General features: G+C 48.8%; 3 protein-coding genes across 3 annotated transcripts in view; 1 reads left to right on the top strand and 2 right to left on the bottom strand.

Moving 5' to 3' along the window:
- Positions 1–568: 568 nt before the first annotated feature.
- On the top strand, positions 569–11696 carry LOC127341810 (uncharacterized). The gene is made up of 3 exons (XM_051367743.2): positions 569–724; positions 804–1233; positions 9134–11696. Exons 1-3 carry the CDS (start codon positions 699–701, stop codon positions 11378–11380), a joined length of 2703 nt encoding a protein of 900 aa, XP_051223703.1. The 5' UTR covers positions 569–698; the 3' UTR covers positions 11381–11696.
- Positions 11697–20953: 9257 nt separating this feature from the next.
- Positions 20954–23736, bottom strand: LOC127341809 (uncharacterized). The gene is made up of 3 exons (XM_051367742.2): positions 23698–23736; positions 23342–23626; positions 20954–23247 (listed from the first exon to the last, which is right to left on the bottom strand). Exons 2-3 carry the CDS (start codon positions 23388–23390, stop codon positions 22610–22612), a joined length of 687 nt encoding a protein of 228 aa, XP_051223702.2. The 5' UTR covers positions 23391–23626; positions 23698–23736; the 3' UTR covers positions 20954–22609.
- Positions 23736–25750, bottom strand: part of LOC139837928 (uncharacterized) — a 34057-nt gene continuing 32042 nt past the window's right edge. Inside the window, exons 2-3 of the mRNA XM_071827247.1 lie at positions 24044–24457; positions 23736–23834 (exon numbers count right to left, since the gene is read on the bottom strand). Coding sequence (XP_071683348.1) covers positions 23736–23834; positions 24044–24457 — 513 coding nt within the window. The remainder of the gene's footprint in view (positions 23835–24043; positions 24458–25750) is intronic.

Below are 25750 nucleotides of genomic sequence, written 5' to 3' on the forward strand. Positions count from 1 at the left end.
GGCCAGCAATCGCGTAAACACGTTTACATGTAAATCGACACCCGAACGTAGTCTCCTGTGCAGGTATGCCTAGTCGTGTCTAAGTTCGCCATTTTTACACTTCCAAATATAAATAAATGATGAAGAAAATACTCATGGAGTTTTTTAGGGAACAATTGTATGAGTTGGCTTACATCATATGGAGTCTTTTGAAACGCAGGGTGATGTTTAGTACTGGATGCCTGGGTAGGGCAGAGTTGTGAGCACACCAATTCACACCTACCCCCACCGCCGAGCAGTCGCTATCACATGATGCCATCCTGCAAACGGACGTCCGTGATGGTGCCACGTCAACAACCACACAAATTAAAGCGAAAAAAACTTGTCCGTTGTCCATCACAGGTCTCTGTCTGCTGTAGTAAATGGGACGTGGGTCTCACGCTCACGACGCCGAGGACAGTAAAAAAAAATCGTTAAATCGCCAAATAATCGGTGGAGGGAGCGGGAAAAGGGTAAATTATTCGCCTCGATGCTATCAAAACGCCATCTCGAATATTTAATTCCGTATCGTAAATTGCTGCGTGCTTTAAATACTATCTTCCTTTTCCATCCCCGGCGCCTCTTTTCTTCCTTCCTTCCAGTCTACTCCTCGTCTCCCCCAAAACTCGTGGCGAATCACGCGCAGATTCGCTCCGCCGGAGCGCGCAGACGTCGCATCCATGGCCGCCGCCGCGTTCTCCATCAGGTCCGTGTGGAAGCGCCGACTAGTTTTCGGTTTTCTGGTAATACTTTTTACCTGATCTCCGTCTGTGATCTGTCCGTAGGGGGTTCGCGGCGAGCAAAAGGGGCGAACAAGCGGCGGAGGGGCGGCGTCCCCTGGGCATCAAGGCTCTCCCTCCTATCGAGGCGCCAAAGTTCCGGTGGTGGGAGAACGAGCTCGCCTCCGCCGTAGCTGCTGCTGCGGCGCCATCCCCGCGGATGTCACCAAAAGGGAAGCCGCCGAAGAAGAAGAAGCGGTCAATCTCCGACCTCTTCGCCGCGGCGCCCCCCTTGCCCGAGCCGCCCTCCGACGAGAGCGGAGGCGGCGAGCAAGCGGAGGTGGAGGACGACGAGGCGCTGTTGGCGATCGTGAGGCGGGCCAAGGAGGAGAAGAGGCGGAAGAGGAGACGGCTAGAGGAGGAAGAGGAGGCGGCGGCTGCGTCGGCGGACGGCAGCGGAGGTCGCGATACCGAGAGGAATTTCGAGGCAACAAAGGTACGTGGTCCAGCCCGGCCCAGCCCGAACCCATCTCTTTCCCTTGCCTGTCTATGCAATGATATCGCCTGCTATTATTCCTGTGCATTTTCCGCTGATTTTTCTTTATACTTTTGATGATCTACTCGGGATAGATGGAATGATTGATTCAGATTTTTCATTGACTTGCTGCACAGTATTAGGCTGGTTAGATACTCTCTTAGCTCCATAAGATTGAGGATTCGGACAAGATCATTAGATTGTTGTTGTCCCATGTCGCCATGTTATTATTGCTAGCTAGCATTAGTACGTAGCTATTCTGGTTGCAGTCTGTGGATGCATGCTAGCTTATTATGGGGGGCAATTAGTTGTAGCTTTATTTGGGGACCGGCCTGTCGAGTCACTGGATATTTTATGTATGGAGAGATTGTGCATTGCCGTGCCGAGCCGGCCGGTTGCTAATCTGAACCAGGCCTAGCTAGCTTGTTCTTCAACAAGCCTGTGTGATCTGTGGGTACTCGATAATCTGAACCAGGCGCACGATGATTTGCTGGTCGCGTCGTGTCCTAAGCGATAAAGTTACAACGCTCATTGTGTTTCTTTCTTTGGCATCATTACATAATTTGCTACCCTCCGTTACTGTTTGGTGTATGTGGATAGTGTTATTTCATGCTTAATTTGTTTACTGTGATCGATTGGATCGAGCTGGCCGGGGCGACACTGGACGTACATGTGGATCTGTGCAGAGGCTGGGGTAACTTGCTGAGATATATACGTGCAGCTAGCTACAACTCATGCATAGAATTAAGACCAATAAGCAGTAAGAATCAGTTAGACTATGCATGATGACTAGCTAAACCAGTAGTGGTTGCACTCGACATCCTAGCTGGTACTGCACCAGCATCTGTACCATATCTTGTTAGTACATGGTGTATCGTGTTGCCTTTTCTGGCACCATGCACGGTGAGTTGTGAGCTCTGCCAACTTGTGTCCCGTCCTGCACATTTCAGCTGGGTCCCGACTCCCATACACGAGACTTTATCATACGAACGGGACGTGGAGCAGGCATCTGCCAGATTTGCCATCTTCTGCATTTTTTTCTCTTGGATACGTGACTTTGCCATTGCTTATCTGGTACTTTTATTCGCCTCTTGTAGTCTTAAAAACTGTTCTATATTTTGTGAATGTATGTATGCGCATGATATAGCTGGTCTAGAAATTGTTTTTCACTAAGCATAGGAACGAACAGGTGTTTACAAGATGGTGGTCGTTCCCAGTATGCATGTCGCAGTCAGCCTGTCACCGTTGTTTGTCATAATTCATGGTCTGCTGTTTGTACCCTCTTAGGAAGTGTTCAAATAATTAGCTAGTTGACCGGGCTAGAGCAGGCACTCATATAATGTGACAGGAATTTAATAGGGAATAGGGATACGTACTCTGCTGTGGTTGCTGAGTCACCAGGTACTGGCGAACGTGCCGACGCCTCGGTTACCTCTATCTAAGTTTGAAGTTTGTGATAATGTTAGTCCTATTTCTTGAGTTCTGATAATTAGCTTTTGACGTTTCCCTACTTGGTATAGCCATAAAATTTCAATGTATATAGAGCCAATGCTCATAATACTCTGAGACCAAGTTAACGTACATGCATAAACATTTATCATTATCATGTGTTGCACCCTTTAAGATTCATAATCCACGATTAATTTATATTTCACCCATGAACTATACTGATATGATAACTACTCAATGCATTTTAAACATTTGCTAGTAATATTTATAAGAATTTCATCAACTGGTTCTCCGTTTAGGAGCAACTTGGTAGCTAAACATGTAACTTTTGTTGAAATACGGAGTAATAGTTATTGTTGCATTTTATAATAATATTTTAGTGCTGAGATTCACAAACAAATTAGGCTGTAGGCATCGTGTTGCTTTAGTATATAGTTCTTTTGCTCTTAGCTCAATGATCTTGATGGAGTATATATAATCTTCTTTGCACGCACCTTATATGCCAAATAAATATATTACTTAAAAAATTATCGCACCTACGTTTTATTTCTCTCCTGAGATTTTTGGTACCAAACGAAGCTACCATTCAAAGCGTTTCAAACAAATTGAATTGAAAGGTTCCAAACTAGACCAGATACATTGCTAATAGGCATACTTAACGAAACGAGCCTTCGTCATGGCGCGCGAGCCTGATAGGTCGCAGGTTCGATTTTTGGCGGTGCTCTTTGGATTTTTTAATTCACTCTAGTTTTACTCTTGATATGTGGGTCCCATGGTTGAAAGATTGAAAAAATACAAGGGCTTTGAGAGTGAGACTTTGAACCCAATACCTGAGGGAAGAAGCGATCGCTAGTCACTAGTGCGCCGTGCTCTGCTTTGCGTGGAACTTAGGTTATAATGTATCCGCGTTGTGGGTTCTAAATTGGAATACATTTTTTCAATTCTTTTGGATGGTAAAGGTATGAGATTTGCGGTATTCTCTTCTAATTGGTGTACCAGTGTCCTAGTAGAAAACATGTCCGAGAAAATCTCCACATCACATATAGTTTATCCCTTATGTAATTGGGCTGAAAATGTGCATGCATATCCATTCAATACAAAAAGTTAGATGGTTAATTGATTTTTCGATTAAGAGTTTTCGTTATCACCATTTATATAAGATAAAAGGAATATTATTTTATTGGTGCACTGAACTATGATTACTCATATATAACAGGCATGCTATTTTTTAATTGAACAAAAAAAAACACATTGCGTGATGATGCATTACATATTTTAAGAAAACTTAAGGACTCGCCAAATTATCATAAAAACGGGCTGTACAAATTTAGGGAACAAGAGAAGAGAAAATAATTAGTACTGATTATTTTTTAGACTTACCTATGGATTAAATATCCGTCCACATGTTTACGAAATATACAGGGAGCCACCTAATATCTGTTAAGCATGTTGTTCCTGTTTTTCTATTTTATTTTTATAAGTGGTTTATTTTATACCATACCACCCTAAGGTTGATGTCTGTATACTAAATACGTTATCTTGACCGTCCCATCACAATACGAGTCTATCCTTTCATTTTCATTACTTGATGGTTTGTTTTCCTTCTCCTTTCTCACAAGTTTAATGAATCATAGTAGTCATAATTTGAAATATGCATTACACATACTTAACTAAATAAACTTATTTCCGAAATAGATGATGTTTACAAGAGATATGTATGGTGGGAAGGTATGGCCACACTGCCGGGTCAATAGAAACCTAGAAATGACAACAACTTATTTTCAAAACCTTTGTCCCAAATTTTGGTATGGATTGCCTTAACGTATAGATGAGAATATGTCCTTGACATCTTTGTTCGACCATGATTTTATTGACTAATTTTTCACATGACCTATTGACTATTTTTTGTTTATATTTGATTTTTACACCATTTTAAATCCAGTAGGTGCGTGTATGGATATATTTATCCATCCAATTTGTTATTCAATTTGCATTTGATTGTGAATACAATAATTTGTATGCAAAATTGGTGCAACATGTGCAACCAACTATAAAGTGTTATTGGTGTAGTATGAGTTCATGTTCCCTAAGATTAGTTTGTCATGCAGTTAAGTATATTATGATACCATTTGTCATCAAATCGATCTTTTGAAATAGTTGGTTGGTTTGTGTACCTAACGTGCTATTAGAGTGCCCAGGTCATGGGTTTTAGTCTCATTCCCTAGCTGCACCATTAATCCCTAATTTATATACACCCCCGATTGGTATGAGAGGGGGGGGGGGGGGGGGGGGGAATTATCCATGTCAGATGAGAAGGGGTGTCATGCGGGGTGATCGACATTGCCCAGCATGCACTGTACTAGTGATGGTTTAGAGCTCTTCTCTCTTCTTGTCTGGATCAACCTCCTCTGTCCTCATCCGTGGTCTCAACACTCATGATTGCTGCAGCTTTTGTCATGAAACCGCTCTATTTCTCTCTCCCCCGCTCGCTCTATGTTCCCCAAAACAAAACACCTGAGTATCCGCTTACACTTACGGTGCCGGCCCTATGATTGTGTAAGAATTTTGCGATTGACCTTCGGTCGGTGTGTCGCTTCAAGTCGTGGCCGCCTCCTGGAGCTCACCGTTGTTGCCAGCTTCGTCGTTGCCCGGAAAACGGTGGAGGGGGCTTGATCAGCACCCTTCCGAATAACATGTTGCTTAGGTCATGGTTCGCCTCTATTTTAGACGTGTCGCTGCCCTCACCGGTACCCTCTCCTTCCAGTGGCTCGGCTTTTTGAAGCACCTCACCGAGCTCTCCTTCCGCGATATCATGCCAAACGTTGTCGACGCAACCCTCAACCAGGTCGCCTGCCTAGCCCTCTCCCACCTCAAAATGAAAATCCTGAACCGACACACAATTGATCTTGCATGCGTATCTTCGCTACTTGGTGCCAACACTCACCGGTGCTTGCTTTGTCCTCATTTGTAGTCTCAACACTTGCCTTTGCCGCAACCTTTTCTATTAAAGAGCTCTCTTTCTCTCTCTTTCTCCTCGCTCTCTCTATCTTCCCTAAACAAGACAACCGAAGTATCCACTCGTACATACAGCGCCCTATGATTGTGTACGCGATGGAGCTGCGATCAACGTGTTGCCTCAGGTTGCAACCGCCTCCTGGAGCTCACCGTCGTTGCCGGCCTCGTCCCTGCCCAGACTGCAGCGGATCAGGCTTGATCAGCACCCTTCCGTATGACATGTTGCTCATGTCCTGGTTCGCCTCCATTGTGCCCGTGCGCAAACCCTCACCGGCGTCCTCCCCCGTCGGTGATGCAGCCCTTGGACATACCTCATTGAGCTCTCCATCCGCGATATCGCGTTGGGCGCTCTAAATGCGGCCTTGAACCAAGTTGCCTGCCCTACCCTCTCCCACGTCATAATAAAAAATCCCCAAGCGACACACCATTGATATTGCATATTGCCCGTGTATCTTCGCTACTTGGTGCCAACACTCACCTCCTCTGTCCTCATTTGTGGTCTCAACACATGTCCTCATTTGTGGTCTCAACACACGTCCTCACTTGTGGTCTTGTGCTGCAGCTTTTGTCCATAAAAGTACTCTCTTTCTCTCTCTATCCCTTGCTCTATGTTCCCAAAACAAGACAACTGAGTATCCACTTGTACATGTGGTGTCTTGTGATTGTGAAAGAATTGAGCGATGGAAGATGTGTCTCCCTAGGTCGTAGCCGCCTTTCGGAGCTCGTTGTCATTTCCGCCCTTGTTATTGCCCAGACGTCAGCGGAGCAAGCTTGATCAGCACCCTTCTAGATGGCATGTTGCTCATGTGCTATTTCTCCTCTCGTCCACCCGTGACCCGTGTCGTTGCCCTCACCGGCGCCCTCTACTGCCAGTGTGCCACCTATGGATGCACCTCACCGAGCTCTCTTGCCACAATATCACGCCGGAAGCTCTCGACGTGGCCCTCAACCAGGTCGCCTGACCTGTCCTCTCCCATCTCAAAAAAGAATCCCCAAACGACGCACCATTGATCTTCCCACGTATCTTTGCTACTTGATGCCATCACTCACCATTGCCTCATCTTTCCTCATGCATGGTCTCAACACCCACTAGCGCGGCAGCTTTACCATTAAATCTCTCTCATACTCTCTCAGCTAATCTTGTTCTATGTTCCCCAAACAAGACAATTGAATCCACCCGTACATGTGGTCCCTTGTGATTGTGAAAGAATTTTAGTTGTTGATTTGTAGTCGTCAGTCGACGTGTCGCCTCAGGTTGCACCCGCCTCCCCGAGCTTTCTGTCATTTCCAGCCTCATCGCTGCCCGGACTGTGTCGGAGCGGGCTTGATAAGCACTCTTCTGGATGATATGCTGCTTAGGTTCCGGATCGCCTCGGTGGCGCCCATGCCGGCGCCCTCACCGACGCGCCCTCTCCCGCTGATGGTTCGGCCTATGGACATACACCTCATAGAGCTCTCCTTCCGTGATATCGCGTCCGACGCTCTCGACATGCCCCTCAACCAGGTCGCCTGCCCTGCCCTTTCCCACCTCAAAATAAAAACCGCAAGAGACACACCATTCACCCTGCCCGCATATCTTCGCTAATTGGTGCCAACACTCACCATTGATGTCCTCATATGTGGTCTCAGCAATCACCGGTGTCAGCGTTTTTCCATAGAGCGCTCTGTTCCTCTTTCTCTCTCCCTGCTCGCTCTATGTTTTCCAAACAAGACAACCGAGTATCCACTCGTACATGTGGTGCCCTGTGATTGTGAAAGAACTTAGCAATTGAGCTGCGGTCGAGGTGTCGCCTCAGGTTGGAGCTCGCCGGCGTTGCCAGCCTCGTCACTGCCCGAAAGCAGTGGACTGTGCCTGGTCAGCAACCTTCCAGATGACATGCTGCTCAGGTCCTGGTTTGCCTCTGTTGCGTCCGTAACACCGCCCAAACGGGCACCTCCCCACTGGTGGTGCGGACTCTGGACGCACATCACCGAATTCTCCTTTTTCAATATTGAACCGGTCTCTCTCGACGCGGCCCTCAACCAGGTCACCTGCCCTGCCCTCTCCCACCTCAAAATAAAAACCTCCAAGCGACACACAGTTTATCCTGCCCGCGTATCTACGCTACTAGGTGCCAACACGAGGCTCGTCCTGGCGGATATCATCTTTAATGTATGCTGGCACACCAATGATAGTGACATTGCTATCGAGATCCGCTGCTTCAACTGTGTCTCCTCGATCAAGGTCGACGTGGTCAACATCTATCTATTACCGCTGGCGGGGGTGTTCAGTTCCATGTGCTGGAGAGGCTATAAAGCTCTGGCTGCCGCATCAGCATCCGTGGGCTGATCCTGCGGTGCCCTCACCTGTCCGTGCTAGAAGTATGCAACTGCCGGGGCCTATGCATGATCAGAGTCCACTGACGGACGATTGGAAATGTTTCCGTGGACCATGGACGCCTAGGAGGCATTGACAGCATGGCTACCTTACAAAAACGATTGAGGATGTGCACCTACATGGAGAGACATTTCAGTCTCATTCTCGATCCCGATGCTAAAAAATCTATGTTTGAAGTGCTCTTGTTTATTCAAAATGTTGGGATTGGAGAGGTATGGCATCTGCGCTACATGCAACTGGGGATAGAGAAGAGTGTGTATGTCTTATATTTGTCCATAGATGATTCTGATGCTAGACACCATCCTGAACTTTTCTCAACAGTCAATACTGGATTAGAACTCCAAAATTCTGCTTTACACCTGGTTGTTACTTTTACTTGACCAACCTTCTGTCATCTCGGGTCCACTTGATGCACACATGTTTGACATCAGGTGGCATCAATTTAGATTAGTTGTCCTGGAACGAGTGTTTGAATAAAAAAAATTACCAACAGAACATTACCGTGTTTGCATAAAAAAAATTCATACGGAGAGTGTTAGAGGCTCAGAGCCACATTAGGTGTCCATCATAGCCCCTATATGTATCACGTCTATGTATCACTGTTACCAGGAATGTTACTTTGGTATATGATCTTAAAGCTATCTTTTTCCTAAAGATTGGTGATGGCATACGAGGCTGACATTAACAAGCTGTATCTACAGAAGTACATTGAAGATTGTGAATTTCGCGTGGGGGTAAAAGCATGGTTCATCACCTAGATGCAAGCCTGCAACACCAACCTCATTTCCTTATAACACAGTTGTGCTAATCGCTTTTCCATATAGAGTGTCCATTTTCCTGATGTTTTGTTTGAAAATGGTAAACATGTGGTAAATATGATGTGCTGTTTAGTTTTCATTTATTTTTTGGATGCAAAGTTATATGGTTTCAATAATGTTCCTCAATTATGCATCTTATGGTTTTCTGTACTAACAGTTATATGTATCTTATGGTTTCCAATAACAATGCTCAATTATGTAGGAAGCTTTGGAAAATCCAAATTTGCCTGATGGATTGGGTACACAGCCATCGGAGAAACCTGAAGCTTCACAACATCTCAGAAAAGAGATGGAAAATATATCTAGGAAAAGGAAGCTGGAGAAGCATAATACAAAGAAGGTTGACACAGTTAAATGCATTGACAGTAATAAGGCTGACAAAGTGCGGAAACCAGGAGACCTGGGAAAACATCTCCCTAGGCAAAGCATACTGAAGATAAAGCGCACATCTGTCAAAATGGTCAAGGAGAAACATGGAAATTCAAAAGGCAAGGAAGTGATAGAACTATGCCGCAAATCAGTGAAGCAAGTCAAATTCTCAGAAGCAGATGATATACTTGGCAGTGATATGCAAAGTTGTGAGCTACCCAAACAGCGAAGTCTCAGCAAGCTGTTTTCAGCTGCTATGGCTTCTTTATCGTCGTCGTCATCATCATCCATGTCTACTGAAGGAGACAAATGCATAACTACAGAGAGTAGTAGTTTTCATATGCCCAAGGAAGCTGTCACTACGAATAAAGAAGCAAACCTGTGTTCAAATCATGAGGATTCTCCTAATGAAGGAGAAAAATGCACAACTGCAGAAAGTTGTAGTTCTCATATGCTGGAGGAAGCCGTCACTAAGACTAAAGAAGCAAATCTGAATCCAAATCATGAGTATTCTCCTAAGCCCAGTAACACAGAACTGTCCTCTCATTTGCTTGATCTGAATCAGGAGGCACTACCAGAAACTACAGATCTGAACTACACGTATAATTCAAATTCTGAGGTACCATATCTGCCTAATGGGAGAGAAAACCAGAGGAATTTTTCTTTTGATTCACACAGACTGGCAAACCAACTACCTACCGCTGACTCGGAAAGTGTAAGGAACACAAGGTTGGCAGGCACATTGTTGCGAGCTGATCAAGTCGAAGTTTCTGGCATCGATATAGTTGGTCCTCCATTGAGCTTAAGAGAGCTTGGTGAGACTCATCGTGACTGTAGTAATTTCTCAGTAAAAGATACTATGACTACGTGTATGTCCCCTTGTGCATTGTCAGACCATAGATTTCAGGATTCATTTCAACAGCACCAGAATGGGTTCCACACAAATCTGAATTATGGTGGCTCCCAGCTTTCTACCAGTGGGAAATTTCCTCCATTGAGCTTAACAGAGCTTGGTCAGACTCATCGTGACTCTTTTCAACAGCACCAGAATGGGTTGCACACTAATCTGAATCATGGTGACTCCCAGCTTTCTACGGGCGGGAGACTTCCTTCTAGGTCATCTCGTGAGTTGAACATGCAGCGTGAATGTAGTCCTTCTATGGGACAAACACTTCGTTTGATGGGTAAAGATCTTGCAGTTTGCACAACCAGAGGTGAAACGTCTGCGGACACTAGACAGAAATATACAGGTACATCCACCAATGATCATCGGAAGACAAATGCTGTCCTGGAGTTGCCGCGTCAAGGACAGCCTTTTCTCTCTTTACAAGCTCAAAGTTTCCCCAGTCTTGCAGTAAATTCTACCAGTACAATGCATGCTTCGACATATCATACAAGCACAAGTAAGGCACATTTTGGATACAGGACTCCACATGATTTCAGTCATTCAATCCCTGCAGCTAATGTATTTTCTGGAGATCGGTCGCCATATGAAAACAGGTTGGGCAATTTTCCAAACTCGCATTCCAGTCAGCCTTTTCTTTTGGGGTGTCCACCTCTTCCCAATAACTGCAGTCCAGCACTCCATCATAATTCGCTGCCTCCTTGGGGTTATTACTCTGATCCCATCAATAGGACCGAATCACCTAGAGCACAATTTTGGCCTACAACCAGACAGCATGGGACACCATCTTCAGTTTTACATGGGAGTTTGCCCCAGCAACATATTGTGCATCCAGCAAGCTCATCAGCTCGCCCTCTTAACTATGTGAATTCTACATTCAGCCATCCAGCCTGGGTAGTTCAAGAAGCTTCTAATAGCATAAGAGATGCAGCCCATTCACCCAGATATTCAGAAAACATAACAGGTAGTGATGTTCCTGGCAATTCCAATTCTTCATCTGTTGGTCGCTATGCGCAGAAGAGATCAGGACCGGTGAGACTCACTCCCGGGGCGAAGCATATATTGGTGCCAAGCGATAGCAGCACGGGTGACGGCAACTCTGTGCCTGTGTACTCCTGTGTTTCCTTTGGTAGTAGGAGCGGGAATGCTGCGCCGTCTCAGAACAAAGGAGCATGATAGCCGTTGTGGAAATTTTGGTCGGTGGCAGGTGCATGAATCCACAAACTTCGGCGCTGCTTTTATTCAAATTCATTCTTCTAGCTCTCGCCTCCTGAAAAATGTTCACTGCATTTTGTGGGTGTAAACCTAGATTGACTATACTGTAAGGAATGGTTGTGATACTTCAGATGCTTTTTTTTGCTTGCTTAGCAGTTATTTCCTCAGTCGAACCTGAATCTGTCATGGCTGTTGTAGCCTAAACCATGTGCTCTGTTATTTTTCATATTGCTGTTACTCTTGGTCTGGAAGCTAAATGGCTGTTACTGGCTGAAAATGTTACCTTTTTTTCGACAAAGGCTGAAAATGCTACCAACATTTTGTATTGGCAATGCTGTGAAATGTTAGTTTCATTCTGAACAAATGGCTACCTGGGGGTGCCCATAACATTTTTAACTGAAAACTGTCAAATTTAAGGTGCATATAAACAAGAATGCTTTCTTAGAAAAAATGTTTTGTTTCAACCAGTTAAGAGATTATATATGTTTAGCCTATGTCGTGAAGCGAGTTCCGGTTCATTGCTTGTGTTAATCCTGCCATGGCAGCACACATATTTGAGCTGGCACTGATTCGAATTGTAGCTGTTGGTAGGTTGGTCGGTTGATAGAACGGTTGGCAGGGTTCTTAGCAACAAACAGGCATCGCACGTCCACTTATCCTTTCGGTTCCATTTCGATTCCAAGGAATCACACACACACGCATCAGGATTCTGCAGGCGCGAGCCTAATTTAGCGATCACCCGGATCGACATGGTTCTTAATGCAAATGCTGATTAGACCAAAGTTTTAAGGGGCTATCGCTTTTTCGGAGACTTGCCGCGGCCGCTATGCCATTTATAGGCTAAATGAGGAAAAATTGCTAATAGCCAGCTATAGCCATATTTAGCCCCTAATTAGCCTTAAATTTAGCTGCTAAACCTTATGTATTTTGATTTTCTCTTCTCTTTTTTTTCTGAAATTTGCGTTCAATATTATTAGATAAAACTTGTGAGTTAAATAATTAAATACTTGTTTGCTTTGAATAGTTGTATCACGAATCGTGTTTAAGTCATATTTTTTGTTTTTTTTTTGGTAAGATATGACTGAAATATTTCAAATTTTTGAAAAACCGCTAAATGGAATAGCTGGCTATAGCCTTTCATAGCCTCCAAAATATCGCGGCCAAATAAGATAACCGGCTATTTTAAACTTATTTTAAACTATGGATCAGACTAGTCTGAATAATGGAACGGTCGCCTATAGCCTTTGAGAGCCTCCAATAATATCGCGGCCAAATAAGATAGGTGAGTATTTTAAACTATGGATTAGACTAGTCTGAATAAAACAGCGAGCAGACAGACACACATGCCTAAACCGTCAGGCGTGCACGGCTGGTTCAGTCGGTTCGATCGGGGAGGGAGACGGCCACGTATCCTGTCCGGCGATGCGTGGACAGCCTTTGCTCTCGAAAAAACCATAGGGTACGCTACGCCAGGCTCACGCGGCCGCCGTGGTCATTTGCTGTTCTTGCTCCTTCTGGCAGGCAGCAGGCTCATGTCACCGCCGGATCCTCCCAGATTTTCAGATCAAGAATCTAACCACCAACATCCCAAGGACAGGAGGTGGAGCGTGCAATCTTGTACATTTTACCTTTTGGAGTCACAGGATGTGTGCATCTCCTGCAGGAGCTACCAGAGGGTACATCAGTACCTATTGCTACTAACGTATATATAGGTGCATGCCCAATGTTGTTAAGATAACACGTGCCAAAAACATACTCCCTCTCCGATCCATAATACTTATCGTGGTTTGAATTGCCAAACTAAAAATACATGACAACCTACTCGCGTGCCGTAGTGAACATCGACATGCATGGTCAACATCAAGTCCCTCACCTTTCATTTCAACATCAATATTAATTTTCACTAAAGTGTTCACGAACTACATTGCAAAATGTTGAATGGGGTCATATTAAAATTTGATTTTGACAAGGCATATGATAAAGTTAAATGGTCTTTTCTTCAACAAACTCTCAGAGTGAAAGGGTTTTCTGATAAATGACGTGCTTTAATTTATTGCTCTGTCTTGGAAGGAAGTGTTGCCATTAAACTGAGTGATGATGTTGGTAAATACTTTCAGACCAATAAGGGGCTTAGACAGAGCGGTCCATTATCACAAATGCTATTTAACATAGAGGCTGATATGCTCGTTGTCGTGATTGAACGCGCCAAGTCTGATGGCAAATGAGAGATGTGATTTCACATCTAGTTGATGGTGGATTATCCGTTCTCCAATACGCCGACGATACAATTCTTTTTAAGGAACACGATGTCGAAAAAGCAATGAACCAGAAGTTAATCCTTTCAACGTGTGAGAAATTAACGGGTCTGAAAATAAATTTCCATAAGAGTGAGTTGGCGAGGCTCAAGACCACGTTGACCTATATGATAAACTAATTTTTTTGTGGGGGAAAAAGAATTATATTAACCAGAGATAGGATGACAATCCTGATGGGATTCGTAGCATAGAAAACAAAAAATTCCTACCGCAAGAACGAAAACACAAGGCAAGATCTAATCTAGTAGACGGTAACAACGAGAAGATCATGAGACTAACCCTCGAAGATTTCCAAAGCCTAACGAGATTAGATCTCGTGGTGGATGTAGTCGATCACTTGCCGCTTGCAAAAGCGCGTAGAAGATCTTGACCGCTTGCAAAAGCACGTAGAAGAACTTGACGGTGCCACAATCGGGCAGCACCTCCGTACTCGGTCACACGTATGGTGTTGATGAAGACGACGTCCTCCTCCCCGTTCCAGCGGGCAGCGGAAGTAGTAGATCCTCCTCGGAATCCCGGCAGCACGACGGCGTGGTGGCGGTGGTGTTGTGGGTATACTTCATGGGTGTACCATCGACAGTGCCTAGATCCGGCAAGCCCGGGTGGCCCACAGATGGTGATGAGGCATGTGGCCCATCGGGCGGCCCAGTTGCTGTTGATCATGAAGGAAGAAGTCCAGCCCAGGATCAGCAGGCCGGATCCGTACCGACCTAGGAGTGACCCGGATCCAAGGAGGCCCATGAGGAACCCGGATCCAGTACGACGTGTATGGAAGGCGGATCCGTGACGTGCACGGCAAGATATTGTACCGTAGCTAGGCTATCTGTAATCCGGCTAGGACTCTCCGTGTAAACCCTAGATCCGTGCGCCTTTATAAGCCGGATCCCGGGAGCCCTAGAGGCACAACCACAACTCATTGTAACAACGCGAAAGCGCCCAGATAATTCCAGACAAGCAGCAGTAGGCCCTGTCATCGTGCAGGTGTTCCGAAGCTGGGTAACTCGCGTACCACCGTCCCGAGAGCACTCCGCCCTATGGCCCCTACTTCTTCTCCCCCTCGTGAGGATCCCTCCTCCGGGGTACCGTCGATTAGGCAACGACAGTTGGCGCCCACCGTGGGGCCGGTGGCGTCTGGAGGCCGGAACCGGGAGGGTTCCGCCATGGGAAGCTACGACGACACCATCGCTGTGGGGCGCGTCCTTTACGCCGGGAATCTGCCGATCGTCCCTCCGGATGAGTGCTGGATTCCGGCTAGGACAAACCCCGTCAAGCTCTCCATCGTCCCAATTGGCGGCATTCACATCTTCATCGGGGAAACCGTCGATTCCGACGGAAACCCACTGGTAAGTAACGCAGACGCGACCGCCGCAGAGCTGGACGCTGTCACGAAGATCCGATCTGAGATGCAGGAGCTTCCCAAGGAAGATTCCGCCTTGGATCTGGAAATTTCAAAGCCCACCCAATCCGCCTGAGCAGGAAACAAAGGTGGAAGACCAATGCGGATCCGCTGGGTCTCCCAGGTGTTAGAAAAGCAGAGGTGCCACTTCGTACACTTCTTGGCCCACACCGCCGGAACCGCCCCTCAAGCGATCGGAGCTGGTCTGAGCAGGTAGAGGCACCGGAGCACAACGCGGATCCGGATCAGGCTCAGCTTGTCGGAGAAAGCGAAGCTCCGGTTGAAGAGTCGATTTTGGGCAATCTGAGCCCAATTTCCGGCGACACCCCGTCCACGGAATCTGATGACTTCGTTCGCAAGATAAGGGAGTACGGATATGGCGATCAGCCTGAAGTCGACTCCGCCCAGCCCAAGCAGGTTCTCGCAACGGTAGCAGCGCTGGGGCAAACTGGATCCGGAGACCAAGTCAGCCAATCTGACCCCCAACCATCCCATCAAGGATCTCCAATGTCTCGGGTGCGACCCCAAAGGGATTCTCCCTCGGAGGAAATCTTGTCAGCAGAAGAGGTGGCCGCGCGAGCAGTTCTTAACACACCTATAACCCCGGGCGACGCCGCAGATCTGGAGGCCCTAGAGACCGCCAGAAAGGAAATGCTGGCCACAGCCAAGAGGCTCGCCGATACCGAAGCTGCGTTAAGGATAGGAAGGGCAGATCATGCAGCCTGGACGGAAAACTTCGAGAGACAGGACCGCGAGATTGCTGCCACACTCGAGCAAGTCAAGAGCATGAGGGCTGAGTGGGAGGTAAAGATGACCTATGCGCAGGCGGAGGCCGATCGAATTGTTAGAGAAGCAATTCCGCCTCGCAGAATCACCCTTCAACACGCCCGCAGATCACCAGCACTGGAAAATCCCAAGGACAACATACGAAAGCAGCGGAATTGCTGAAGAAGAAGGACGAAGAAGTTGACATCAACTATCTCCGCACACTTGTCGCTTCAGCAATGCAGCAGCAGAGCAAGGCAGATACTTCGCGCAGGTTGGAATCCAATCCGGATAACTGTGTATCTACCGCGCAGAAGGACGATGAATCGCACACCGGATCGTCGGAGCGCAGAAGAAGGGCCAGGGAGCATCCAAATCCGATCCCCGTTCCGTCACAGACGCCTCCGTCGGATCCAAGGAAGGGAAAGGACGCGAGGTACTCCGGAAGAGACAAATACCGCAACCCCTCACCTCCACCCAACGGTTACCCGCGACCCCCTCGCCGCCGTAGTCCAGCCGGAAACACCAGGCCCGTAGGGCATGGTGCGCTTGTTATCCGCGACAACGTGCTGCCAAGAAACAGAAACAGGGAGCACTCGCCGGAACCTCGCCGGAATCAGAACAATGTTCATGAGCCCGAGCCCAGGAGGAGTCGGAATGAAGACCGCGGTCCAGAGCCTCGCCGGAACCGCGATCCAGAACCTCGTAGGAGCCGGGACCCAGAGCCTCGTCGGAGCCGTGACCCGGAGCCTCGCCGGCACGACCAGGGCAGCCAGCGCCAAGGCGAAGGCAGCCACAGGAGCCGGAGTCAGCACCAGGAAGGCCGAGGAGATTCAGATGGCGGAAGCAAGAAGTCAGACCGCCCACCTCGCAGGTCTCCCTCCCCACCACCTAGCGGTGGCGGCGGAGGTGGAGGCGGAGGCAATGGCCGGAGATCTCGCTCTCGCTCAAAGTCTCCTCGCCACGGCTCGCGCGACGCGCGGGACCGCCTTAACGAGTACAGAACCGACTACATTGGCCCGAAGTGCTTTGGCAGGATGATTCGAGAGGAACCAAAGCCAAGGATGAACCTCAAGCTACCCGGAAATCTGAAGCACTATGATGGCACCGAAAGGCCGGATACCTGGATCGAGGATTACTACAATGCTGTAACCTTCGCCGGAGGAACCCCTAACATCGCCTGCCGCATGCTCCAGTTGTACCTTGTAGGTCCAGCCCGGATCTGGCTCAGTGACCTCGAGAAGAACTCCATCTTTTGCTGGTTCGACCTGAAGAATGCTTTTGAGAAACACTTCAGGGGCACCTACAAGAGACCTGCCACAACAAGCGACCTACGGTGCTTGCATCCGGAAGAAGGGCGAAACATCGAGAAACTTCCTCACCCGATGGTTGGCATGCGAAGCGAGTGCGAGAACGTTGACAACCGCACAGCAATGCACGCCTTCATTGGGGGCTTGCAGCGAGGAGGATTGCTGCGACACAAGCTAACCTGCATGGTCAATGCAAATCAACTAACGTTGGATGACATGATCACCATCGCTAGCGACCACAATGCCGCCGATGACGACGCAGGCGGTGATCTCGCAGCTACAGCAATCCCCCTGCACCAACAAAAGAAGAACCGTGACAATGGCGGCAGCAGCAGCCATAAGCGCAAGAACCCTGATGACCAGAAGAGTGGCGGATCCGAGATGGTCGCCATGGCGTTTCAACGCGGAGGTCCAGGAGGCGGAAGAGGACGCGGACACGGAGGCGGAGCCGGCAGGGGTCAGCAGCATACCTCCGAGGTCACTGCTGCCGGATCCCGCGCACCGCAAACCTATGAGGAGTACAGAGACATGCCCTGCCTGGCCCATCTGGATCCGGTTACAGGGAAGTCCACTCATACCAACCGCAACTGCAAGTGGGTCAATGATCTAAAGAACGACCCGGAGGCCGGATACAAGCGCGCCCGGAAGCACCGCCCTCGCGGAAAAGGTGGCAAGGGCAAGAACAAGGACAAAGAGGATGATAGTTCCGAGGCGATGGATGAGGATGATAACTCGCCGGATCCCAAGGCAGGATCCGCAGGAAAATCCAACCCATTCGACAAAAAGAGCGTGGGGGCTTACCACACTTTCCTCGGAACCCCAACAGTACGCGCCTCCAAGTCAGCTACCCGGATCCTGAACGCCATAGTTCCGGCTGTGCCGCAGTACGTCAGGTGGTCGGAAATTCCGTGCACATTTGATCGGAAGGATCATCCCGCAATTGTGCCAAAGGAGTGCTACGCCTTGGTTGTAAGTCCCCGCATAGACGGGTATGACTTCTCCAAGTGCCTCATGGATGGCGGAGCTAGCCTGAACATCATGTACCTGGAGACTCTAGAGCGGATGAACCTCACCAAGGAACAGCTCAAACACAGCACCACTGAGTTTCATGGCGTGGTTCCGGGTAAGAAGGCGAACTCCCTCGGCAGCATCACACTTCCCGTGGCTTTTGGCGATGTTCATAATTTCCGCGAAGAGAAGATCACGTTTGAAGTTGTGCCCTTCAAGAGCTCCTACCACGTCATCTTCGGCAGGCCCACCTACCACAAGTTCCACGCAAGAGCGTGCTACATCTACAACAAGCTCAAGATTCCGGGCCCCAAAGGTATGATTACCGTATCCGGAGACTACAAAAAGGCTCATGAGTGCGAGTTAGGCGAAGCCGCCTTCGCAGAGTCTGTGATATCCGGAGAAGAGCTGAAAGGCTATAGAGCCGCGGTGGATCCGACTGAGATGCAGACCACCAAGAAGCAAATCTCCGAGCAGAAAACCTCCTTCAAGCCCGCGATAGAAACCAAGAAGCATGACCTCATTCCAGGTGACTCTTCCAAGCGAGGTTTCGATCGGAGCCAACATGGACCCCAAATAGGAAAGCGCGCTCGTCGAGTTCCTCCGCTAACATGGATATCTTCGCATGGCAACCTTCTGACATGTCCGGAGTACCTAGGGAACTCGCCGAGCACTACCTCAACATAAATCCGGGGGCCAAACCAGTGAAGCAAGCTATGCGACGCTTTGGAGATAAGAAGCGCCGCGCCATAGGGATGGAACTAGCAAAGTTATTAGAAGCAGGTTTTGTAATGGAAGTTATCCACACCGATTGGGTCGCGAATCCCGTCCTTATACCCAAAAAGAACACTGAAATACTAAGAATGTGCATCGATTACTCTGGCTTGAACAAACACTGCCCGAAGGATCCGTTCCCCTTGCCGCGCATTGACCAAGTCATTGATTCGACGGCGGGGGCGGAACTTCGTGTTTTCTTGATGCGTATTCCGGGTATCATCAGATCCGGATGAAGGAATCCGACCAAAAGGCGACTTCATTCATTACCCCGTTCGGTACTTACTGCTATGTTACTATGCCCTTTGGTTTGAAAAATGCAGGTGCTACCTACCAGCGTACGATGCAGCGGTGCCTGAAGGACCAAATTGGCCGGAACGTGCACGCTTACGTCGACGACATCGCGGTCATGACCCGGAAAGGATCCGACTTGATCAGCGACCTCACGTAAAACCTTCGACAACCTCCGCAGGTACAAGATGATGTTGAATCCGCTGAAGTGCGTCTTTGGCGTGCCAGCCGGAAAACTCCTTGGCTTCATAGTCTCTCACAGAGGCATTGAGGTTAACCCGGAAAAGATCAAGGCAATCCTGTGCATCAAAAGGCCAACTTGTCTCAAAGATGTGCAACGACTAACTGGTTGTGTTGCAGCAATCAGTAGGTTCGTCAGCCGTCTTGGCGAGAAGGCACTACCTCTGTACAAACTGCTGAAGAAAACAGACAAATTTGTCTGGGACGACGCAGCTGATGCAGCTCTTCGAGGGTTGAAGGAAATACTCACCTCCCCGCCTATCTTGGCAGCTCCAGAGAGTCGAGCCAATGCTCCTTTATCTGGCAGCTACCAACAAAGTCGTCAGCCTCGTCATCGTGGTGGAGCGAAAGGAAGAAGGTCATGAATATGACGTCCAGAGACCTGTCTACTACATCAGCGAGGTGCTGACGGAATCAAAACAGAGATATCCTCACTTTCAGAAGCTAGCTTATGGCGTGTTCCTAGGCAGCCGGAAGCTGAGGCATTATTTCCAAGAGCATCCAGTAACAGTTGTGAGCAAGGCTCCGCTGTCAACAATTCTCAACAACGCTGACGCAACAGGACGTACGGCTAAATGGGGCATCGAATTATCCGCCTTCGACATCGCTTACAAGCCAAGGACCGCGGTAAAATCCCAGGTTCTGGCGGATTTCGTTGCAGATTGGACAGAAGCTCCGGATGCAAGTCTGGAGCCGGAACCAGAGACATGGGTCATGCACTTCGACGGATCCAAACAGCATCAAGGCTCAGGAGCCGGAGTCACCCTGAAATCCCCTACCGGAGAAGAATTGCAGTATGTTCTGCAGATCCACTTCGAAGCTACCAACAACATGGCGGAATATGAGGCTCTACTGCACGGTCTGCGCATCGCTAAGGAAATTGGGATCAAGCACATCATATGCTGTGGAGATTCCGACCTGGTGGCACAACAAGTAGCCGGAACCTGGAACGCCAGAAATTCCGTCATGGCGGCCTACAGAGACGAAGTTGACGAGATTGCCAAGAGCTTCCTCGGATACGAAGTCAAGTACGTCAGGAGAGACGATAACACAGCGGCAGACATGCTATCCAAGCTCGGATCCGGCAGGAAACCAATTCCGCCTGGCATTTTCCTGGAGCACCTCCGGATACCCTCAGTTAAGGGCGCTAACCCGGAAAACCCAGAGGTGGCAGTGTCTCCGGCTAGGGAAGTGATGGCTATCATTCCGGCTTGGACCCAGCCTTTCCTGGACTACCTCATCGATCAGAAGTTGCCAGAGGACGAGGTCCTCGCACGACAGATCATCAGACGAGCAAGAACCTACACAATAGTTGATGGACAGCTCTACAAACGAAGTGCAGCAGGGGTATTTCTTAAATGCGTCTCCAATCAAGATGGCATTGAAATCCTCAGAGATCCACGCAGGGGATTGCGGGCATCACGCCGCTCCCAGATCACTCGTTGCAAAAGCTTTTCGGTTAGGTTTCTATTGGCTTACAGCTAAAGAAGACGCTGATAAAATAGTCAAGACCTGCCGAGGTTGTCAGTACTACGCTACTCAACCAAACGCTCCAGCCCAAGAGCTGAAGACCATACCTATCACCTGGCCATTTGCGGTCTGGGGGCTCGATATGGTTGGTAAGTTAAAAAGATCATCTCCTGGCGGTTTTGAGTACCTCCTGGTCGCTGTTGACAAGTTCAGCAAATGGATCGAGGCTAAGCCAGTGAGAAAAGCCGACGGTGCTACGGCACTAAAATTCGTCTGCAGCCTCGTGATGAGATTCGGCATCCCGCACAGCATAATCACAGATAATGGCACGAACTTTGCTCAAGGAGAATTGAGGGATTATTGTGAGACAATGGGGATACGACTGGACCTCGCATCTGTGGCTCATCCACAGTCCAATGGTCAGGTTGAAAGGGCTAACGGCCTAATATTATCAGGAATTAAACCACGCCTTGAAGGACCGCTGCGACGAGCAGCCGGAGCTTGGGCTGATGAGTTGGAGGCTGTTCTGTGGAGTTTACGAACTACCCCTAACAGATCAACAGGGTTTACCCCTTTTTTCCTGGTATACGGATCCGAAGCCGTACTTCCCTCCGACATCATCCACGATTCACCGCGAGTTTCCGCCTACAATGAAGAAACAGCTGACGAGGCCAGACAGCTATCTGTGGACCTGATCGAGGAAGCTCGGAACTTAGCAGATCAGAGATCCGCCATCTATCAGCAAAAGCTCCGACGTTATCACAGTCGTCGAGTTCGGAAACGCTCCTTTATGGCAGGAGACCTGGTCCTCCGCCTTCGACAGGTGAAAGACCATAAGCTGCAATCTCCATGGGAAGGACCCTTCGTCGTTAGCAAAGTGCTTCATAACGGGTCGTACTACCTTGTTGATTTCCGCGAGTTAAGGGATAGACCTGCTAACTGGCACCGGAAACGCAAGCGTGAGGATCCGGATGACATCTACGATGAAACAGATCGCCCTTGGAATATCGCACAGCTACGTCCTTTCTACACTTAGCATATATTTTCCGAGTTCTAAACTCTGTAATAGTTATACATGATCAATGAAATAAAGCTTCTGGTTCACTCTTCGAGTCTTTTACCTCCTTTACTTGTTCATTTTAGATCGTGTATGTTTTTTCCAACTAAAACCGCAGAGCTGGATTTTTTCCGCCTAGGCGTGTATGAAAGTTGTGATTTTCAAAATCGTCCTTTAGGACGTAAGCTTAAGTTTTCTGATTAAGTTGTTATCTGTTGCGAACTCGTGGATTCCTAGTAGCGATTTCCGGCACCTATGCCTGGGGGCTTGTTTCCGCGGTTATGGACGGACTGCCATTGGGTTTCGTCGCCGCTGGCGAGCGTTTCCGGCTACGGTTTTCCGGCTCGTGGAAGGTCAAGCGAGCAAGCCGGAAAATAACGAAGTCAGCACTTGCTTTCCGACATAAAACGAAACATGCACATAATATTTAACGGATAGCAGGATAAGTGTTTCCGCCCCATGCATAATTGTTTCGTTCCTAGCTACTTAAGAATTTAAAGTCTTATTACAAACCCTCGCTGGGGCCAAAATGATGCATTGCTTTTCCCGCAGGAATAAAAGTTCTCACTCCCCCTTAGCCGGAGAAGTCTTGCCCTCTGGATCTTGTTCCTTGGCGCCTTCGGCCGGAGAAGATACGTCTTCTTCACTTTCCTTTTCTTCGGAAGCAGCAGTGCTGGTCTTGGGTTCTTCTTGGGGCGCATCCTTGGAGCTGGTCCAGGTAAACTCGGCTCCGGATTCCGCAGGTCGCGCCTGGGCGTCGAGATCCTTCAAAAGTTCCGCTTCTAAGGGCTCGTCAGCAGCGAGGACGACCTTGTCGTAGAATTCCTCGTGCCGGATCCTGCGCGCGATGCGGGTGTCGTAGCCGCTCACTGCATCCAGCAGCTCGCCGACGTCCGCATCCGGAGGAACGCCCGTGGTCACTTCATCAAGATCAAGACCCGGAGTATGTGCTAGGCACATGGTCAAGGCCATTGCAGCTGCGCCTCGGGCTGAAGATGCTTGTAGATCAGTCACCAGCTCCGGCAGAACGTCCATCTTACCAATAAGCTTGCGCACGTCACAAGTGCGGCTCCTTTTGATGTTCAAGTTATGGCATATTTTGCGGGAGGCGGAGATGAGATCCTTGCAGTCATCACCCGCGAGTTGCAGAAGATCGTCTCGTGGGAACAAATTCCGGCGCTGTTCCGGGTACCCAAGCGGCTCTACATAAAAAGATAATCAGGATATAAGCATGCAATTTGAGCGCAAAGTAAAAAGAATCGGAGCAAATATCTTGACAAGGTTCCGATATCATACCCAAGATGTTCTCATTGAGCAAGTCCCAGTGCTGCTCCGCTGTCTCCATAAATTTCCGGAGTCCGTTGAGCTCTTTTTGCTGCCTCCTGATGGTCTCGCTGTCAGCATTCTTTTTCAGCTCCAGCTCGCCCTTCTCCCTGATATGCTCGGAGTTTTTCTCCGCCAGCTGCTTTTCGGCCTGCTCCCTCTTAAGTTCCGCCTCCTTTAGCTTCGTCTCCAATTCTTGGTACGAGGAGCGCAGGTTCTCAAGTTCAGTCGAAGCTGTTGCAAGGGAGGAGGATGCGCCTATAATAATATACGTTAACAGCAAATTTGAAGTCGGAATTTGGTTAATAACGAAGAAGGCGGAAACCAACCTTGGGCGTCTGCCAGTTGTTTAGCCAGTTCCGCATTCTCATCCTTTCAGGGTCCGGATATTTTCCGCCTGACTCAGAGTAAAGCGGAGCTGCAGGGAAATGTTCTTGTGCAGCTCGTAGTGCAGCGCCTGCTGTTCCTGTAAAATTTAAACAGTGTAGGAGTAAAAATTCACTTTGTAGCAGTAGTTTCTTTTAAAGCATCATTGCCGGAACTTTTCCGCCATAATGCTTGGGGGCTACTGGTCCATTCTAAAAAACTTTCCCGGAAGTAATTTTTCTCTAAGCATTTAAGCGCTAACTACTTTTTGAGTTTCCGCCTACATGCTTGGGGGCTACTGGGGAGTACCTTTTGCTTGCAGATAAGTTGATCGCAGAACTGGCCAATGTTTTTCTTGAAGTCCTGGATCTCCGATGTCCTGGAATCCGGCTTCCCCCAGGCGTTGTTCAGCATGGCGTTGAGCAGGTCTTGTTCAAGTTCCCACTTCTCCGCCTCAGTCAGCTTGTTAAAAAACTTGGTGGCATACGCCTTGGGGGTGGAAGTGGTGTCCGCCGGATCTCCGAAGTTCTTCGGAAAAACGACTATGTCGCCAGCGCCCTCTCCAGCCTTCTCGGAAGTGACTTCCGCATCTCCTTGGCCTTGTGTTTCCGCCTCTTCTTGGGCAGGGCTTTTGGCCTTGGGATCTTCTTCCTCCACGTGCCCGCTGCTAACCGGAATTATTTCCGGTGGAGTGTTTGCGGCAGGCGGGGGAGATGGGTCAGCCTGAGGAGGCGACGGTTGAGGAGTTGGGTGGGAAGCGCTGGGTGGAACTGGAGTAGAGGGACCAACAGCCGGAGATTTCTTCATGTACTTCGTGATGGGCTCCTGGCTGGTGGTCCGCGTGGCAGCGGTTTTCGGATTCCTGCAAACAAGTGAAAGGGTTTAGACAAGAAATAATTTCGCTAAGTAAAAATCGCATCATGCTCGGAAACTCACGGGGCGCCGGGAATGATGGGGCGTGTGCCCTGGCCAGCCGTCGAGAGCATCCGTAGACGCGCACGCTCCGCCTTCCTTGAGTCAAGCGGAGGTGGTTTCGTCGTCTTTGGCTTCTTGGCGGAGGCCTCGCCGCTAGCTCCGGCTTCAGAGCCGGAAGCCTTGGCGCGGGGACGCTTTGTAGGTCGAGGGGCCGCCTTGCGGGGTGCCTGGTCCTCTTCCTCCTCGTCGTCTTCCGGAGCCTCCTCCGCCGTGTCGCTGGTGACGGGGACGCGAATGATGGTGCGGAAGTTGTCCTCCGCCAAAGTATTGAGCTGGAAGGAAAATGAACAGAAGTTAGAGTTATCCTTGTGAAGTTTGAAGCAACGGAAAGAACGAAGCTTACCGGAGGACACTGATCGTGCGTATAGATATCCTTGAACAGTTCCGGGACCTGTTGGCCCCTCGGAATCTTCACCAGCGTCTTGAATCTTCTTTTCAGAGAGTCAGCCGGAAGATCATGGCGGGTAACCCGGAGAAGATCATCCGCCCCGGTGTAAGCGCACATCAACCGCGCGTTGTAGCGAAGGGGCTGGATTCTCCGGGTAAACCAGCTAAGTGTAAGCTGGGGTCCGGTAAGTCCGTCGTGGACTAGCCAGGAGATTCTCCGTGCAGCTTTCTCCAAGGTTGGAGTCAGGGCGAGTGGAGGGACGAAGCTCCAGCTTGCAAGTTCTTCCGGAGGTTCGTTGACGAACTGGGGAAGGCCTTCGTGGACATCCGGAACAGGAGCATTCTTCTCGTAGAACCATCCGGCGTTCCAGTACCGGACGGACTAGTGTGAATCATGGGGAGGATACATACGATTAGGGCGGAGCATAAACGTCATGCTTCCGCAGTTCACCATTGCTTTGTCCTTAGTTTCTTTCTTCACTCGGAAAAAGAATTGCCACAACTTGACATCTGGCCGGATCCCAAGATGTCCTTCGCAGAGAGTCACGAAGTTGGACAAGAGAAGGTATGAATTGGGGCAAATGTTGTGGGGCTGGAGCCCGTAGGTGTTGAGGATGGAGAGGAAAAAATTCCGAACAAGGGAGTGAAAGTCCG

Source organism: Lolium perenne, chromosome 3 (assembly GCF_019359855.2).
Source record: "Lolium perenne isolate Kyuss_39 chromosome 3, Kyuss_2.0, whole genome shotgun sequence".
NCBI lineage: Eukaryota > Viridiplantae > Streptophyta > Magnoliopsida > Poales > Poaceae > Lolium > Lolium perenne.

What these genes read in the sequence shown, in the direction of transcription:
- LOC127341810 (XM_051367743.2), top strand. Translation starts at nt 699, where the DNA reads ATGGCCGCCGCCGCGTTCTCCATCAG. An exon ending in GCCGCCGCGTTCTCCATCAG is followed by an intron (nt 725 to 803) that starts GTCCGTGTGGAA and finishes ATCTGTCCGTAG; the next exon opens with GGGGTTCGCGGCGAGCAAAA. An exon ending in GGAATTTCGAGGCAACAAAG is followed by an intron (nt 1,234 to 9,133) that starts GTACGTGGTCCA and finishes TCAATTATGTAG; the next exon opens with GAAGCTTTGGAAAATCCAAA.
- LOC127341809 (XM_051367742.2), bottom strand. Translation starts at nt 23,390, where the DNA reads ATGGAGACAGCGGAGCAGCACTGGGACTTGCTCAATGAGAACATCTTG. An exon ending in GCTCAATGAGAACATCTTGG is followed by an intron (nt 23,248 to 23,341) that starts GTATGATATCGG and finishes CTTTTTATGTAG; the next exon opens with AGCCGCTTGGGTACCCGGAA.